This window comes from Fukomys damarensis, unplaced genomic scaffold, assembly GCF_012274545.1.
Source record: "Fukomys damarensis isolate Sample0158 unplaced genomic scaffold, DMR_v1.0_HiC HiC_scaffold_23, whole genome shotgun sequence".
NCBI classification, from domain to species: Eukaryota; Metazoa; Chordata; class Mammalia; order Rodentia; family Bathyergidae; genus Fukomys; species Fukomys damarensis.
Window position 1 is genome coordinate 63,539,580 of NW_022900935.1, and position 16,893 is coordinate 63,556,472.

General features: G+C 43.8%; 1 protein-coding gene across 4 annotated transcripts in view; it reads left to right on the forward strand.

The window, feature by feature from the left end:
- Rptor (regulatory associated protein of MTOR complex 1) overlaps nucleotides 1-16,893 on the forward strand; it is a 348,014-nt gene that overhangs the window by 162,148 nt on the left and 168,973 nt on the right. For all 4 annotated transcript variants that reach the window (XM_010618589.3, XM_010618590.3, XM_010618587.3 and 1 more), the window contains one exon: nucleotides 7,986-8,161. In XM_010618589.3, coding sequence (XP_010616891.1) covers nucleotides 7,986-8,161 — 176 coding nt within the window. The remainder of the gene's footprint in view (nucleotides 1-7,985; nucleotides 8,162-16,893) is intronic.

Sequence of the window (16,893 nt, forward strand, 5' to 3'; positions counted from 1 at the left end):
GGGGGAAAGGGAGGTAGCTGTGGCTTCTGCCCTCAAGGTGGCCTGTGCCTAGTGGGGTGAAGGCCCCACAAATTAGTCTAGTGTGCAGACAGAGTATTACAGACAGACAAGATCATGGGTTCTTTCAGATTTACAGCATGTAGAGGTGAAAAAGCTATAAGGACCAGGGATGATGATGACAGAATCTTAAAACATGGAAGTGGCCCATGTATGGGCCGGTAGGAAGAACATTTCATTGAGAAGGGGTATGGGGACAGGCCAGGACTTGGGGACAGCTTGACATGGGGAGCTCCAAGCTGTCTTCGGAATGCCTAGCTTTAGAAGACTCCATGGTGAGGCTGAAGCACTCAGACATTACTTGTAAAAAGGGTCCATGTCTCCTGGATACAGAATCCTAGAACCCTGTCAACACTGAACCCAGATCCTCCTCTGTGATGCAGAGGCTCATCTCCTTCCTAATGAGTGCCGGCTGCTGCAGGTGAAGACTGGGCTGATGGCTCCATGGAGAAGGCAGTTTTGGATCGTGCCTCTCAGATTATGAGCATTCAGGGCAGAGGACTCCTGCTCCTTCCACGGAAGAGACGGGACTCGTACTGCTGAGTGCCTCCCTCTGACAGCAAAGGTGGGCACAGCCCTGGCCATGGCCTCCGTACTCAGCCTGTTTAGCGAGCGCTAGGATGGGACAGTACGTGGCTTTCCCTCAGCGGCTGGGAGCTTGTAGTGCAGAGATTAAGGCCTCCCTTCTGATGGGCAGGGTTGCTGAATTTTATGCATCTTCTTTTCTTTAGTTGTTAACTCAATCTGAGAGCAATTGGAGTGGAATTTGGTTCTGATTTCTAATTAACCATCTTCCCTGATTTTTTTAAAAAATAATTTTGGAGCATTTAGAATCTGCTAAGTTGCCAGTAGCTAAATGGGCTTAAAATAGGGGATGGTTGGTTCATTTAGGTAAACTCAGGATAATTATGGTGAACTAGGCAGCTCTAGTTGGCCTCTGAAGTGCAGTACTGAGTTGTCGCTCACCAGAAGTGACATCCCTGCACTCTGGGCCAGTACAGTCAGTTTCTGACTGACAAACAAGTTCTGTTCCGGGGAAGCGTTCATAAGTCAGATTTGTTCGTAAGTCCAAAAAAGTGAATCTTACACACTCTTGTCACAAATATACAGTGTAAAGCGTAAGAAAACCAAACATGTGCACAAAGATGCATGTAAATAAACTATTTTTACTTTTACAGATGCCTTAAAATGGTGGTACAGTACTTCTATGCATTGTTTGCATTTATAAATGTTCGTAATGCAAAATCTGTTCAGTTCATATCTCTAAAATTTGCAACTCACATGTTCATAAATCAGAGATTTACTGTATTTCCAAGCTCCCAGCAATTGGCGCCACCTGTTTTTTAAAAGTTGTCATTTAATATTCAATACATATAATTATTTGAGGTACATATTTAAAATACTACTTGATCTAGGATCTGCTGTCTTGGTACAGTGATTGTCAGGTGCTAGATCTTTGAATGTTGATGGAGCTGGACAAATAGTAGGAGCTCATCTTCCATTGAACTGTGCAGGAGTGGCCCTTCAAATTAGGTATTGTCGAATTAAGAATTAAAGTTGCTTTGCAGCAGAACTAAAAGTACTGCTGAGCTGTTACTCTCAAAATTCACTCCTTAAGGGTGCCTCTGGAATATTGGTGCCCCTGTCTTCTCATGAGGATGTCTCATTTTTGTTTGAGAAGGGACAGAAGCAGCTTAGTGTTAGATTTGGGAAAGAAAGGCAGGTTACTGCCCTGGGCTAGCAGCAGTATGTCTGTGGGTCTGGGGGCTGCCCAGCTGCTGTCTTACAAACCCTGAGCACCTCAGCTCCACGAGGCCCACATGTGAGAAGGTACAACAGATGTCTTTTTTGGAGCCAGTGCTGTGAATCACATCTGAAAAATTTTCTGGACTTCTCCCAAACCCTCCAGAAGGCTACGAGGAGCCTCCCAGTTCCCAGGAGAAACACTTGCATGCAGCTGCTGCTCAGCTGGGACCTTGTGGGTTGGAAGCTGGAGTGTCATGCCTGGCTGCCTTCACAGCCCTGCAAGTTACCAACAGCCTTAGAGGCAGCTCTGCTTCCAAAGAATAATTCCAACTGAAGAGTCAATATCTTAGATGAATATATAACAGTATACAGGAAGTATCTTATCTGTTAAGATGAGTTTTTTTAATTCTTGGGTTAGCAAGCCTGAAAATAATGTTCATTAGTGGAATACTTTGCTTCAGCTGTAAGGGTTTTTTAAAAAAATGTCATTGGTTCTAATCCCCACCTTCAACCTTTACCCTTTTTTCCCCTCGTCAGGGCTGGGGACCCAACCCTGGGTCTCATGCATGTTAAACAAGTGCTCTACCACTGAGTTTCAACCTCACCCATTAAAAAATTAACTTCAAGACAGACCTTGGTTAATTTTCTCATGCTGACCCATTGTGCACTATCACACCCACTTCCAGTTACCCTGGAGGAAGAGCTCCCCCGACGCCGTCTGGCAGTTGTTGGCAGTTCATTGACAGCCAGTGGGTAGGTGCCTTGGAGCCTGAGGTGTTAGGTAAGTGGTGATGACCCAGAAAAGAACACAGCCAGCCTGAATTTGGGGTTCCAGGTAGGATCTCCTGTAGTAACTCAAGAGGGGAGCCTGACTCCACTTTATTGAGGGGTTAGTGGGATGGTCTTAGGTGGGGTGAGGTAAAGGGGGACATGAGATAGATTGGGCTAGTGAGAATAGCTGAGTACGTGCCCATAGCAATGGCTGTAGTTCTGTTGTGGGTGCCCTGGGACCCAGGAGGTACAGTGGGAGTGCCATATCCTAACAGAATAAACATTTTTCCCCCGGGCTCAGGCGGCTGGCAACAGCCACTATAGGTACTTGGTGGCTTGGGGGTGGGGAGCAAATGGAGGCCAGACCTGTCATTTCTCTGGTTTTAAAGATGGTAAAGAAAAAGCAAGATAAGGGATCTGGTTTGGAGATGTGAGTCCTCATTGACCTGCTTCGCCCTGAGCAGGGGCAAGTTGTGGAGCCAGTAGGCACGACTGGTGAGAAGCAGCGAAGGGGTCACTTGAGAAATAAGCAAGGCATCTGTCTCTGAACAGAGCTAGCCAGGGTCTGCAAGAGACAGGAGGCAAATCTGATTAGAAGGAGTATTGAAACAATGAGCCCAAGGAGCTCCAGGAAATGCTCAACCAGCCAGGAGGGGCCTGGGACGAGGCCTGATTTTGTGGGCAGTGGCTTGATCCTGCAGCCTTTTAATACTGTCTGAGTCGGGTCTTGCTGGTGAAGAGATAGTAGGTTCTCTGGAGAAAGGCACAAAGTCTACCTCTTTGTGGTGAGCAGGTCTAGGCCTCATCTGTTTTGCAGCACAACAGCAGCCAGCAAGTGATTGGTCTTGCAGGTTAGTAAGTTCAGTAGGTACCTGCTTAGAGAGGTAGAGAAATGGGTAAGGGAAGGGGAATTTAGGTCAGGCAGATGACAGGGTGATCAAGGGTGGGTTGAGTTCCAGGCAGTAGGAGATAATTTTGACTTGGTGCCAGAGCAGTGAATTTTGTTTGTTCTTGGTGAGGAACTGAGGTTGTCAGCGTGGGCAGTCATTGGGCAGGGGCTGGGGCTGAGTCTGACAAGGTCACTTTGGTTTTGGAGGCATTGTTGTTAGGGGGTTAATTTGATCTTGAAGGTTGGAGAGTCTTTTGGGTATTTGTTTGAGGGAGAGCTGAGAAATGGTGGAGACTGGCCTGGGACAGTGCCAACAGTGATGGCTGTTGTGACTCCTGTCAGGAGTGGAATTAACTGAACGGCCAGAGAAGATCATTGTTTATTATGGGTAATGTACTGGATGGATTAATAGAAAGCAGAGGCAGAAGGTGAAGAAGCTGATTTAGATTGGAGTGAACTCAAGATGTCCTGGAGCCAGAGGTCAGTGATTATTTTTGGGAATGAAGTTGAGGTTAAGGGAAAGGATGTTAATTCTTGAGTGAGGGAGAGGGTAAAGCAAGTAAATTCATGGAGCAAGAGAGTCTTAATGAATAGCTTTCTGAGAGAAATCTGTGGGGAGAAGATGCACAACAGCCTGACACCCTTGGGTTTTAAAATATTAATAAGGGAAGGGTGAAAAGGGCAGCCAGAATAGGAGTGATAAGGAGGGCCACAGGTCTTTCCTGTGTTGGTTGAAGAGTGGCCTTTTTAAGGGTTGTGAGCAAGAACTGCTGGCCAGGGATAAAGGGAGAAGGGGATAGGGGGTGCAGAACCTGGCAAGAGAGAAAGTCAGCATGTGCTCCCGCGTCCTGCAGTGACTGAGAGTAATCGTGTAGAGAATGAGTTGTGGAATGGGGCCGAGAGTTAAGGAGTGAGCTCAGGACTCAGGCCTGCATCTCACTTTGGCAGGGCTCTCATGGAGGATGTCTTTCATTTCTTAAGAGGGATTAGATTTCAGCAGCCTGGTACAAATAGCAAAAGTGGAAATATTACAGTGTTTAGAGGTCATGGTAAGAGGACCTGTTGTTCAGTTCTCAGCCCTATTTAGAAAATAAACAACATGGAAAGAAAGTATGAGAAGAAAAGTTAAAGCTAGTAAGTCATACCAATTTCTCCTGTGAAAATGTATGTCCTGTTGGATGGGAAAAATCAGAATGTGAATCTAGTTTTGGAATAAATGGACATTTCTTTCTACTTAGAGTCGTCTCCTTTTTAATCACCTGTCAGCCATCCTTATACTTCCATGCCCAGTGGTAGTTAGTGGTGCTTATTAAAATAGTGTCAGTCTCCTGGCAGCTCCAGACAGATATCGCCAAGACTGTGTCTCGCACTTCAGGAGTCTGCTTCATTCTGCTGAGGTGCGCCCAGCCATTTTCCTGCCAGCCCAGATATCAGAGGACACTTCTGCCCTGACAGTGCCAGGTTGTGGGGCCTGTGCTGTGCTCAGATGCTCTGCAGCTCCCAGATACCCTGCCTGGCCCCTGCGTGACTCACAGCTGATGAGCTGCAGACTTGAGCATGCCCAGACCCGTCATCTGGCGTAGGGGGTCGATGCTGCAGACCTGGAAACTAATTTCCTGTGCGGAGCTGTTGCTTAGCTGTTAGCTTATACAGCCAGAGTCCAGGAAATTATTAAAACATGATTTTGACTTCTCTTTTGTCTCTCCTTTTAAAAAGCCCGTACGTTGGTGGTGGTTACGAGTCTGGCTGTAATCAGTGCTATTGGACTCTGAACTATACATCTAAAATAGCACAGGGCTGAGAGTGTAGCTCATTGATAGAATACTTGCCTGTTCCTGGGTTTGATTCCCCGACACTGCAATCAATCAATCAATCAATAGTAACATAGCAAATTGTGTGCTACATATAATTCACTATAATAAAAGCACCCATTCTTATAGAAATTGCTGTTTTTAATTAAAAGGTTTGTATCATTTTATTATTGTGCATACAAATATTTGACTTGTACTTTGGGTTTAATGTTCCTATATCAGACAGCCTTTAGTACCTTGCGTTTGAGAAATTCAAAATGTTAAGATAGAGTTTACGGATGTACAGTAACACATTCTGTGTCATCATCACTAGGCTGGTCCCTAGGAAACAATATAGCTTTCTGTGTATTTGATTTAAAAGATACCGAGCATGCTGTGTGGAACTTTGGAATTACAGATGCCTGGCAGAGATTAGCATGAAGACGGCCCTAAAACCAGCAGCAGCTTACTGATGCTCCAGCCTTGTCCTGACGTGGCAGCTGCTACTCTCTACTTGAGGCCTCTGTTTCCTTGTTACTGAAGATCTTTGAAAATAGAGATGAAAGTCACCTCATCAGTATGTTGTAAAAAGCAAATGAAACGATACACATGAAAGAGCTTTGAGAAATGTTAAGAATTGGGCAACTAGACGGAATTCTTAGTAAGGAGCAGAAATGGTGATGCGTAAACGTACAAGTCACAAAACATTAGTGGCCGTCTGTGGTGAAAGTGATGTCTCCGGATTCATTCCACCTTCCCTAGCACTCCTCGTGGTTGCAGATGTGCAGCACCTTTCCTTCTCAGAGGTCTGCTGTTGTCTGAGTAAAAAGAAACACCATTGTGCCCCTGTGGTGTTTATGAAATAAACCCAAGAAATGGCTTAAGTAACAAATAACTTAAAAAACCCCTAGAGGCAGAATGATCAGCATTCCGTAACATTTTTCTCCAGATCTCTGTTGTTCAACGGCTTGGTAAATGAATAACAGTACGTGAGAAGGCAGTTCTTTTTGGCTTTCAACTTCATTTTAGCAGGTTCCAGGTGGAGCTGTGTTAGGTCATATCCCTAACCAAAGTGGGCTGGATTAAATTTGGGCTTGTGCTAGATAGTTTTCATCATGGCAAATAATTGGTATTCCCAGGCCAGTGAGGGAAGACATTCTTAAAAGTTGTGTGTACCTGTATAGCCTGTAATTTCTGAGTTTTATGTTTTTTAAATTTTAGTTACCTAAATATTATGCTCAGACCCTATAACCCAGGCCAACAGAGAAAAATGTAAGTGCTTCTTTAGCAACCTGAACATTCTTCAGGGCTTTTTTTCCTTCACTGCTTCAACCCTATAGTTGTCCCCCATCTAGTTGGTCCTGGCAGTACTGCTGAGGGGCTTTGGGAGCCCACTCTCTCCCTGGGCACCGGGAGCCTCCCACTCTTCCGAGTCATCACAGCATCCCGAGGCGAGCTGCTGTGCATTGCTGCTCTCCTGAGCTGAAGCACTCCCTTTGGTGAAATGGTCCTGACATTGTTCTTTGCCATTATTTCCAAGAGCAGGCAGTGCCGTGGGTGTGCACAATCCCTCATGCATTAAACTTACTAAATTTTACTGTCTCAAATGCTGTGCACGCTTGTGAACCTTATTATTCTAAAAATGACAGCAAAACCTGTGGTGGACTTAAATCTTGTCACATGCATGTACTGTTTAAAGCAGAGAAGAGAAGCAAAATATATGTGCTAGAACTCTTGTGTTTGTAGTTACAGGGTTCCAAGTTCAGTTGAATACTGTTCTTTGCTAGTGCTCTGAGAATCCTTAATTTTCTGTGACCATGTGGTAAATCCAGATCAATCAGTCCTATAATTTTTTAACATTTGGCTGCATTTCATAGTTTATAAAATGCACACTTTCAATTAGATTTCATTAAGTCAGAAGTAAATTTTGCCTGCATTTTTTTTTTTTTCCCTCAGTACCAGGGATTGAACTCAGGATCTTGCACGTGCCACGCAGGCACGGTGCCACTGAGCTACATCCCTGGCCTGCATTCTCATAGTATACAGTAATTGTCTTGGAGACTGTCATCTTACCACCGCAGTGTGGTATCAGCCTCGCCTCTGGGATCTTTGCCTCATGATCAAAGTAAAAATCAAGCAGGTGTTACTACTACTTTCTTTAAATGGAGATTACATTTTGAATTTTAAAAAATACTTTCTCCCTGATTACAAAATATATGCACATCTGTTTGTAGAACATTTTGAGAAATGTGGCAAAGATAGGCAAAAAAATTTTTAAAAATCACTTTGAACCACCCATCTGCCTCTACCACTCAGTCTGTCTCAATACAGTGGGCTAATGCATGCTCCCTTCCCATCCACAGTCTTCTGCATTTCTCTTGGGGTGGGCTGTGCATAGCCTGAACATTAAGGACACCAGAGTAAGGTCATGATGGATTAACGATTGTTTAAGAACGATAATAAGATACCACAAATGACCGGGTGGCATATATGCAGGACGTAAAAGAAACCCAGTCGTCAAAGGCATAGCCACATTTGCTGTAGAGGACTTGGGAGTGATGCAGATGAGTTTTCAGGCTTTGTCATCAACCGTCAGCCTTCCCCAGAAGGGCTTGGTGGTGAAAACTCACAGCTTGAGGCCTTAATTGATTCCTCCTTTCCTTCTCATTCCAGTCTGGCTTCCCCTCCAGCTGTGTCAGCTAAGCTAGTGTCTTCCTGTGTTCTCCCCATAGGTTGCAGCAATCAACCCAAACCACCCACTTGCCCAGATGCCCTTGCCCCCGTCGATGAAGAACTGCATCCAGCTGGCGGCCTGTGAGGCCAACGAGCTCCTGCCCATGATCCCCGACCTCCCAGCCGATCTGTTCACATCCTGTCTCACCACCCCCATCAAGATCGCCCTGCGGTGGTGAGTGCCCTGCTGGCTTGGGATCTGAATACCAGGGTCTAAGGTGGCTGCCTGAGTTTTCTGAGCCCAGGCTACAGTGGGGACATGCCTTGTCTTTGCTTGATGTCAGGCCTCTAGGTGGATACTTGGACTTACCTGAGAACGAAAGGTTCATCTTCTTCCTCAGTTAGGTCTAATGCTGTTTCCTGCTTTGTGATTTCTAGGAACACCCTGTGCAGGTCTTTGGTAATTGTGGAGGCATTGTTTAGTCGTACTAAGACTGATCCTGCTGATAACTCAGTTCCGTGGGTAGGGCTATTATGAAAAATGTTGTTTCATTCTTTGTTGAAAGTATAATGTTTCAATTTATTCTTAGTACTAAAAAAGTCACGCTTTGTTTCCTACCACCATAGAGCTGAGCACTGAGGAATTGCTGAGGAAATGTGGGTGGGTACCCAGACCAGAGAGCCCGCCTTTAAGACCCACATCACTGGCAGCCCTTGCTACGTATGGGGTGTATGTGTACCTCTTGCAAATCCAGCTTCCTCCCGGGCCACCCTGCCACTCTTTAGTATCTTCTTTTCCATTTTATGTGTTGATGAGGAGCTTGCAGTAGTTGGCCCCCAGCCAGTTGATAGATTCTCTCTAATGGGGTCAATGAGAGCCACACAGCAGTGTTGTACACAGACTCTCAGTGGGATGTCTTTCTTAGGTTCTGTCCCACAGCCTAGCAGCACAGACTCAGTCTCCTGGTCTCATCTCCACACCCTGGAGCAGCTACGGAGAAGTGTAACCTGGGAGCTAATGATAACAACAAAGGGATTAACCTGAGGAGACCCCCCCCCAGGTCATCAAGCCTAGGACAGGGGTGGCAGCAGATTGCTCAGCTGCTGGGTCGAGGAATGTGGCTTTCTTGCTTTGCCTCTGCAGCTAAGCCCTGGGCAGGAGGTCATATTAGTGGGGCTGGTGAACCATAGCCCCTGCCACCTGTCGTCCTCCCCTCCCAAGCCCCAGTTTTGGCAGCAGGCAGGTACACTTCCAGTGTTTATCTTCAAGAAGTTAGCGACAAGGTGGAGAGGGGCTGCCTGGAGTGGACCACAGCAGGTCTAGCTGTGTCTCTGCTGCCCAGGATTTTCCTCCCACACCTGCCAGCATAACCTGGATCTGGCCAGGACAAGTCTTCACATGGCACAGCCTCTTATGGCAAACTAGATACTTAAGGAGCATAGACACCACACATGGGAATGATCGCATGAGGTAGCATTACTATAAAAATAGGCATAATTTACATAATCGAAGAGAAAATGAAGGTTACTAGTAACCAGAAGTATAAGAAATAGTATTTATAAAGGACATGTAGAAATAGAGGTGTTTGAAGCAAAAAATTCTGCATGTGAGATCCTAGCAGGAAGAGGCCACTGAGACAGAGAGTGAGGTAGAGGCCCTCACCAGGGGGCGCATGGGGACAGCAGGCCAGCAAGGAAGAAGGGGACACGGGGAAGAAAATGGGGCACCAGTCTGCAGGTTTCTCCTGAGAGAAACAAAACATGGCCGAAGTGAAGGCACCCAGAAGTGAGAAAGGTAGAAGCTGTCAGGCCTAGGGGACTCCTGCCAGCAGCACCAGGGGAGAACTCACCTCAGCGGGGTGAGGGGGAGATACAGGGAAAACAGCCTTGCTGGAAGCCATACTGCTTCTGCGCCACTCTCGGCTCTTACTCCTTTCTGTGTTGTTGGAGGTCCCTGCATTCATCAGTTTCTGGGCCTTGTTCCTTTTACCCACCAGTGGTGTGTGTTTGGTCACTGGTTGGTTTATGAGTGAGTCCCCATGAATCGTCCCCACATGGAAAGCCTTGGTTCTGGCTGCTACTGAGTGAGCCCCCCATGAGCACCACAGGGCATGCCCTGCAGCAGGTTGCTTTGGATCTCATCTTCTAGCTGAGTAGATGAGATGGCCTGAAAGTTTGTCTTTCTAAATGGGTACTTCATGCAAAGCCAAGAATGCTGGAATATTCCAAGACAGTATATGAGCAAACGCTGAATAAAATGTGTGACACTGGGTCAGTAGCCCAGGTTTGGCCTATGGGCTGTGATTTGCTAGTTCTTGCTCCAGAAGCGGAAGCAGGTACTAGCTATATACAGTGACTCCTATGTACTGGACAGTGACTGAGTCAGAGGAGATAATGCAGAGGAAGTGCCTCCCCCGCAACACTTTCTTGAAGGACAGTGCAAACTCATTGATTAATTATGGAAGACATGGTACCTGCAGAATGTTTTGTGCTTTGTAAACAATACAACTTTGCTTTATGTATACAGAATATGTATGTGTGGCTGGTGGCACATGTATTGATGAATTTTGTTTAATGATGAAGTAGTTGTTGGAAGACAGTGCTCTCATTTTTTTGTTCTATTTTTGCCTCAGTTTTACTTTCAGAAACTGATTTCAACAATTCTGAAATGAACAATTACATTAGTCTCTATGTAAGTAATTACCTTACTGAACACATATATTAGCATAGTATAAAAATCCAAATTATATTTTCTTCTTTGGCTGTTTCTATTTCTTTGATTGAGTACTATAATACCATTTTAAATTTATTATGGGCATATCTGTGTACTACTGAAAAGTATAACTCAGTGGTACTTTATTTACTGTGAGATTTGCTATAAAGTAGATTGATGCCTGTTGCATTGTGTAGCATGCACTCATGTTGTCTATTAATGAAAATGATAGACATTACTTTAGATTGAATAGAGGTCAAGAAACTTATTTCCTTTCTTTCAGTTAAGCTGAGGAATGTTGGGCAGTTTAAATGTTAATAGCACAGTGTTAGTGTATATTTGAAAGCATGAAGGTTTTGCTGTTACATTTACCCAGAGAAATGGCAGGTGCGCACAGGTCCTAACGCACAGGTGGGATGTGAAGCTCATCCTGTGTCATTTTATCTGGCCAGGCTGAGTAGGGTGTGATGCTTGTCTCGTTTCAGATCCTGATGTGACATTTGGTTTGTTTTTTTCTTGATGATTCAGCCAAGAATCAGCAACAGTTACCTTTGGAAATACAAGTTCTTGCAGTTTTTGTTGATAAGATTTAACTATTTGCTTCCTGAGGAGTCTTTTGGAATCCATGTTCTTTGCTAGAGATCAAGCTTCCTGCTCATTTGTTCAATACTTTATGTGTTATGATCTTATTGAGCCTCCTTAAAAAAAAAATGGAGGCTACTGTCTTTGTCCCTGGTGTTTTGCAAAAGTGAGAAGCCTGCTGTTGCTCCTGCCTGGAGCATGCCACCCTTTGTGACTCAGACCTCAGTAGAAGAGGAGTTGGATTTGTAATCTATTTGTGGAGAAATGACTTTTTCATCTTGAGACCTTCACCTAGGGACTCAGCCATCATTTACTTTTGTGCAAACCCCGCTGCAGCTTCCAGGTTATGTAATTTGTTATATTCCTACCCTGAGGACAGTATTTTTTTCTCCCCAAACTAGACAATGTGCTATCGCTGCCCCAGGCTCTTTATGCATACTCGGTTAAGATGAACATGATCATGTATTAAGATAGAGCTCCTTTTTAAAAAGTTGACATATAAAAATCTGATTACGCCTGGGTGTGGTGGCGCACGCCTGTAATCCCAGCACTCTGGAGGCTGAGGCAGGAGAATCGCTGTGACTTTGAGACCAGCCTGGGCTACATGGTGAGTTCCTGGTCAGTCTCAACTACATAGTGAGACCCTGTCTCAAAAAAAAAAAAAAAATCTGATTACTGCCAGCATGAAAGAGAATGAACACACCCAGAATGCCCTGGCTGACAGTTCCCTTCACTAAGGCCCCTACTCCATCAGTGCTGATGGGTTCTAGGGTGACTCCACACAGGAGAAAAGGAGAAATAGATTCTTCTTGTAGGTTCTCCCTGAGGGTGGGGTGCAGGCAGGTAAACACTGGCACAAGTAAGGCCCTCAGAGCACAGCTACGGTAGGCCAGGTGGGGCTTCCTGCTTGTGTACTTGGCTCTTCTCCCAGTGCCCTGGATGATGCCATTGCTTTGCTGTGTGTGGGCCCAGGAAGGACAGGGGAAGATAAAGGGAAACAGGTGTCCCACTTCTCCCTTGCAAAAAATTGCCCAGGAGAATGTTAGAAGCAGGAAGAACAAATGGGCTGAAAGGAGGAGCAACCGGCCAGATTTACAGAGTGTGAAAACACCAAGTGTGGTTAAGAGATAGGCTGAGAAGTAGCATGATGAATATAACCAGGAACAAATCAGAGAGCTGGGAGCTGGTCAAGACCTTCTCCCTGAGGGATAGTGTTGGAAAGAACAAGAGGAAACTGAGACACCAAAGAGAGCTAAATTATTGATCATAAAACCCAGTCTTCTTAGCCTGCTGGAGATGGCCACCAAAAGGATGAAGATAGAATATGTAATTTTCACATGAGGGAAGAAATGTTTCTCATCACCAAAAGATGGTAGAAAAGAGTAGCAAGTAGAAAATATGAAATAAGATTGCTGAAAGGAGTTTTGAGATAAAATTGGTTACCTGACTGTAAATGAGTTGAATTCATTCCTCAGAGGACAAAAATCATCATGATACAGCACTCTCTATGACACATCTTTAAAACAGAACATATAATTAGTTGAAAATCAAAGGATAAAAGAAATATAAACAGAGGAAAGCTAGAATGGCAGTTAATACAAGTCAGAGCAGAATCTGACATAGAAACTATGGAAAGAGTCCAAAGAAAATGTCTCACTGTGGAAAGAGAATGGGAGGTCAAGAAGATACGCTGCTCACACCCCATGTGCACATGACAGTATGACCTTTATTTACAGAAGATGAAACTCTCAAGAACACGGAGAAGAGAGAAGTCAGGTACAATTTGAATCAGAATTAATCAGCCCGGTCTCATGGTCACACATAGAGCCGTATATCCAACCAGTAGAGGATATACGTTATTTCCAAGCAAATGCAAGCCATTCAGAAAAATACCCCGGGTAATACACGCTAAGGGAAGCTCCAGTAACTCTAAAGAATCAGCGTCAGGTGCACTCTCTTCTCAGACCATCATATGCTAGAATTGGAACTCAGTAATGATAGTGTTAAAATCTGGAAACAAAAATATTGGATCGAAGAGGTAATACTTTATAAAGGATAAAATACTAAAAATTTAAAATAGATAATAAAATACTGAAAGCTGAATGAAAATAAAAGCACATTTCCTACCCGTGGGATGTAGCTCTAACAGGCTAGGATTTAATAAGTTTAGTCAGAAAATGAACATTGAAAAATAAAAGGAAATTAAATATCCACTTCCATGTATTGGAGAAATGCAGGGGGAAACAAGTAAAAGTGTGAAAAAAGGAAGTCCTGAATGTAATGGCAGGCCTTGGGTCATCATGTCTCCACATCTAAGTGTATCTAGTCACTTGCTGTAGAATCCGACAGTGAGGAAGGGGGAATCGAGGGCTCTGAACACCCTTCACACAGCTTTTCAGGCAGCACGCTTGTTTGCAGTTCTGGAAGGGAGACTGATTTTTCAGCTCTTCCTCCTTCCTGGAGCTTTGCTTATGAGCTGGTGTGCTTCCTCTGCTTGTGAATTTGTGTACTTTGCTTGTGAGCAGGTATAATTTTATGGTTTAGTTCTAAAATGTCCCCCACAAGTTTGTGTTCATAATGAGGCTTTAGAAGATTATTAGATCATGGGGTGTGATATTCATCAGTGAATTAATCTGTAGATGAGTTCATAAATGAACGTGCTGCTGGGTAGAGGTGGGTCACTGGGCACAAGACCTGGAAGGGTATGTTCTTGTTCCCTTCCATCCCTCTCTACTTCCTGGCTGCCACAATGTGAGCAGCTTTCATCCACCACACCCTTCTTCTGTGCTGCTTCTGCCTTGGAGCTGGTTAACCATGCGCTGAGCCCTCTGAAACCATGACCCAGAATAAGATGCCTGTGGTATCTGTATAAATGCCTCTTTAATTGGCAGCACTGTTTTCTTTCTTAGTGGTATAGACACTGTCAAAGACCCACTCCGTGTTATAACCTTTCTTACTGCAGTGCTATTTGAGGTGACTTAAGTGTTTAATTGCTAGGGAATCATGGGGTAAGGTGTCATGTATGCAACCAAGAAAATTATTGAAATAGTTTTTCAAATGCCAACAATTGCTCTCAAAAATCAAAATGGTGTTCATAAATTTTAATTAGGCTGGGTTTTTTTGTGTGTGTATGTGTGGTGGAAAAGGACTCACTGTGTAATTCAGCCTGGCCTTGAACTCACCATGTAGCCCAGGCTGGCCTCAAACTTGTAGCAGTTCTCCAGCCTGAGCCTCCTGAGTGCTGGGAATATAGGCATGTGCCACCACGCCTGGTTTAGAACATTCATAAATATGTAGTCTAGTTAGCTTTCTCTTTAATAACAGCAAAAGAAGCTGGGAGTGGTGGCACATGCCTATAGTCCTAGCACTCTGGAAGGCAGGCAGGAGGATCACTTGTTTAAGCCCAGCCTGGGCAACTTAATGAGGGAGTGGGAGCGGGAGTGAATATTAAACTAAAAGTAAGTGGAAGGAAAGAGAAAAGAAAAAATGAACTAGAAAGTGGACCAAAACTTTTGAGAAAATTGATGAAAGTAGATGATATTTTTGAAAAGTTCAATAAAACTGTTAAAACTCTCACTACAATGGTCAAGAAAATAGAAAGAAGGGGCATTGATACAGATGCCACAGACACTAGGAGGAAAATGAAGGGGTGTGGGTGCCGCTCAGTAATAAAGTGCTGTGCCGGCTAGTATGTGCAGGAGTTTGGATTTAAGCCCCAGGACGGCAGAGAAGCGGGTAGAATAAGGGATTTTTGCTGTTTTGTGTTACTTCATTTTGGATGGGGGTGGCGGTTGCTAGATATATAACCCAGGTCCTTGCACATGCTAGGCAAGCACTGTGCCACTGAGCTACAGCCCCAGCCTGGAAGGTATCACCTTAATAGTGAAGGATCTTATACCAGTATAAATTCTACATGTAGATGAAATGAAAGAATTCCATGAAAGATACAAATTACCAAGTCTGACAGAAGAAAGAGAAAATTTGGATAGGATATATCTTTTAAAGAAATCGAATTCCTAATTTTAAATCTCATAAAGAGCTAGACATGGTGATACATGCCTATCATCCCAGCCTCAGGAGGCAGAAAGATTGTGATGGTTACCTGGGCACTTTAGTGAGACCCTATCTGAAAAGAAAAATAAAAAGAGCTAAGGATGTAGTCAGTGGTAGAGTGCTTGCTTAGCATACACAAGGCCATGGACTCAATCCTCGGGATGGGAGAAGAGGAGCACTCACAAAGGAAACCCTCTGCCCAGATGTATATGATGAAAAATGCTGTCGAACATTTAAGAAAGAAACAGCACCCTCATACAAACACTTCAGAAAGCAGAGGAAGGGAGGCATTTCTGATCTCATTCTAAGAAGATGACTTTACCCTAACAGTCAAAATCAGGCAAGGAGCAGAGAAAAAAGAACCTACAGATGAAGATCCTTTCTGAACAGGGATATCAAAATTCTTGACACAATATTAATTAATCCAACAATATATAGTAAGGATAATCTGTTAACTTTATATAAGTAAGTTTTATGTCAGAAATATAAGACTTGTTTGATATTTGAAAATCAGTAAATGCAATTCATTATAGTAACATAGTAAAGAAGACCACATGATCATCTCAGACGTGCAAGGAAAACATTTGACCAACGTTGATACCCATTTGTGCAAAATCCATTTTACACACTGGGAAGAGAAGGAAAGAGACACCCCCCCCCAGCTTCTACAGGCAAAAAGGAAAAGCTGTCTTTCTGGCATTGTGCTAAATGGTGCAGGGCTGCACATTTCCCCAGAGAGCAAAGACGAGGAGAGGTTTGCTCTCTCCATTGCTGTTCTGCCGCAGAAGGGCAGCAGGAAAGAGTAACAGGCACACAGACTGCCAGTGAAAGTAAACTTCACATTTTTGCAGACAGCATGGTTATATACACAGAAAACCACGAGAAGTCAACAAAATAATCACCAGAACTAAGAATTCATTTTAGCAAGGTTCTAGGACACAAGGTAGTTACCCCCAAACAAGTTATTTTAAAAATTGTATTTCCTATGACACCAAAACTCTGAAGTACTTAGGAATAAGTATAATAAAATGTGTAGAAGATATATGCACAAGAGATGATAGCACATCACTGAAAGAAATTAAAGAAGACCTAAATAAATGGAAAGCAGTTCTATACTTCAAGATTGAAAACTCAGGATTTTAAAACATGAATTCTCTTCAATCTGATCTGCAGATTCAGTGCAATCCCAAATCAAAATCTTGGCATTTAAAAAAAATTCAAGTTGATTTTAAATTGTAAATAGAAATGTAAAGGGCCTCGCCGGGACATTTTTGAAAAGAAGCATATTGCTTCATCTCCAGACTCAGTGTAAAGCAGGACAGCATGGTGCTGGCAGCAGGACAGCTGTGTAGATTGCTGGTGCACAGCTCAGAAATGGAGCCACACGTGTACACTGTTTGTTTTGGACAAAGATACCCAGGTAATTCAAGAAGAGGGACTGTTTTCAACACATGGAGGTAGAACAACTGCCCATACACAGTGAGAATTAAAAGAAAAAAAGCATTAAACCTGTCATTTCTACCATATAGAAAAACTAATATCTGTATTAATTATCACATAGAAAAGATAAAACTAGATGAAAACATAGGAGAGAAATTTTGTGATTTCTTAGGCATGAC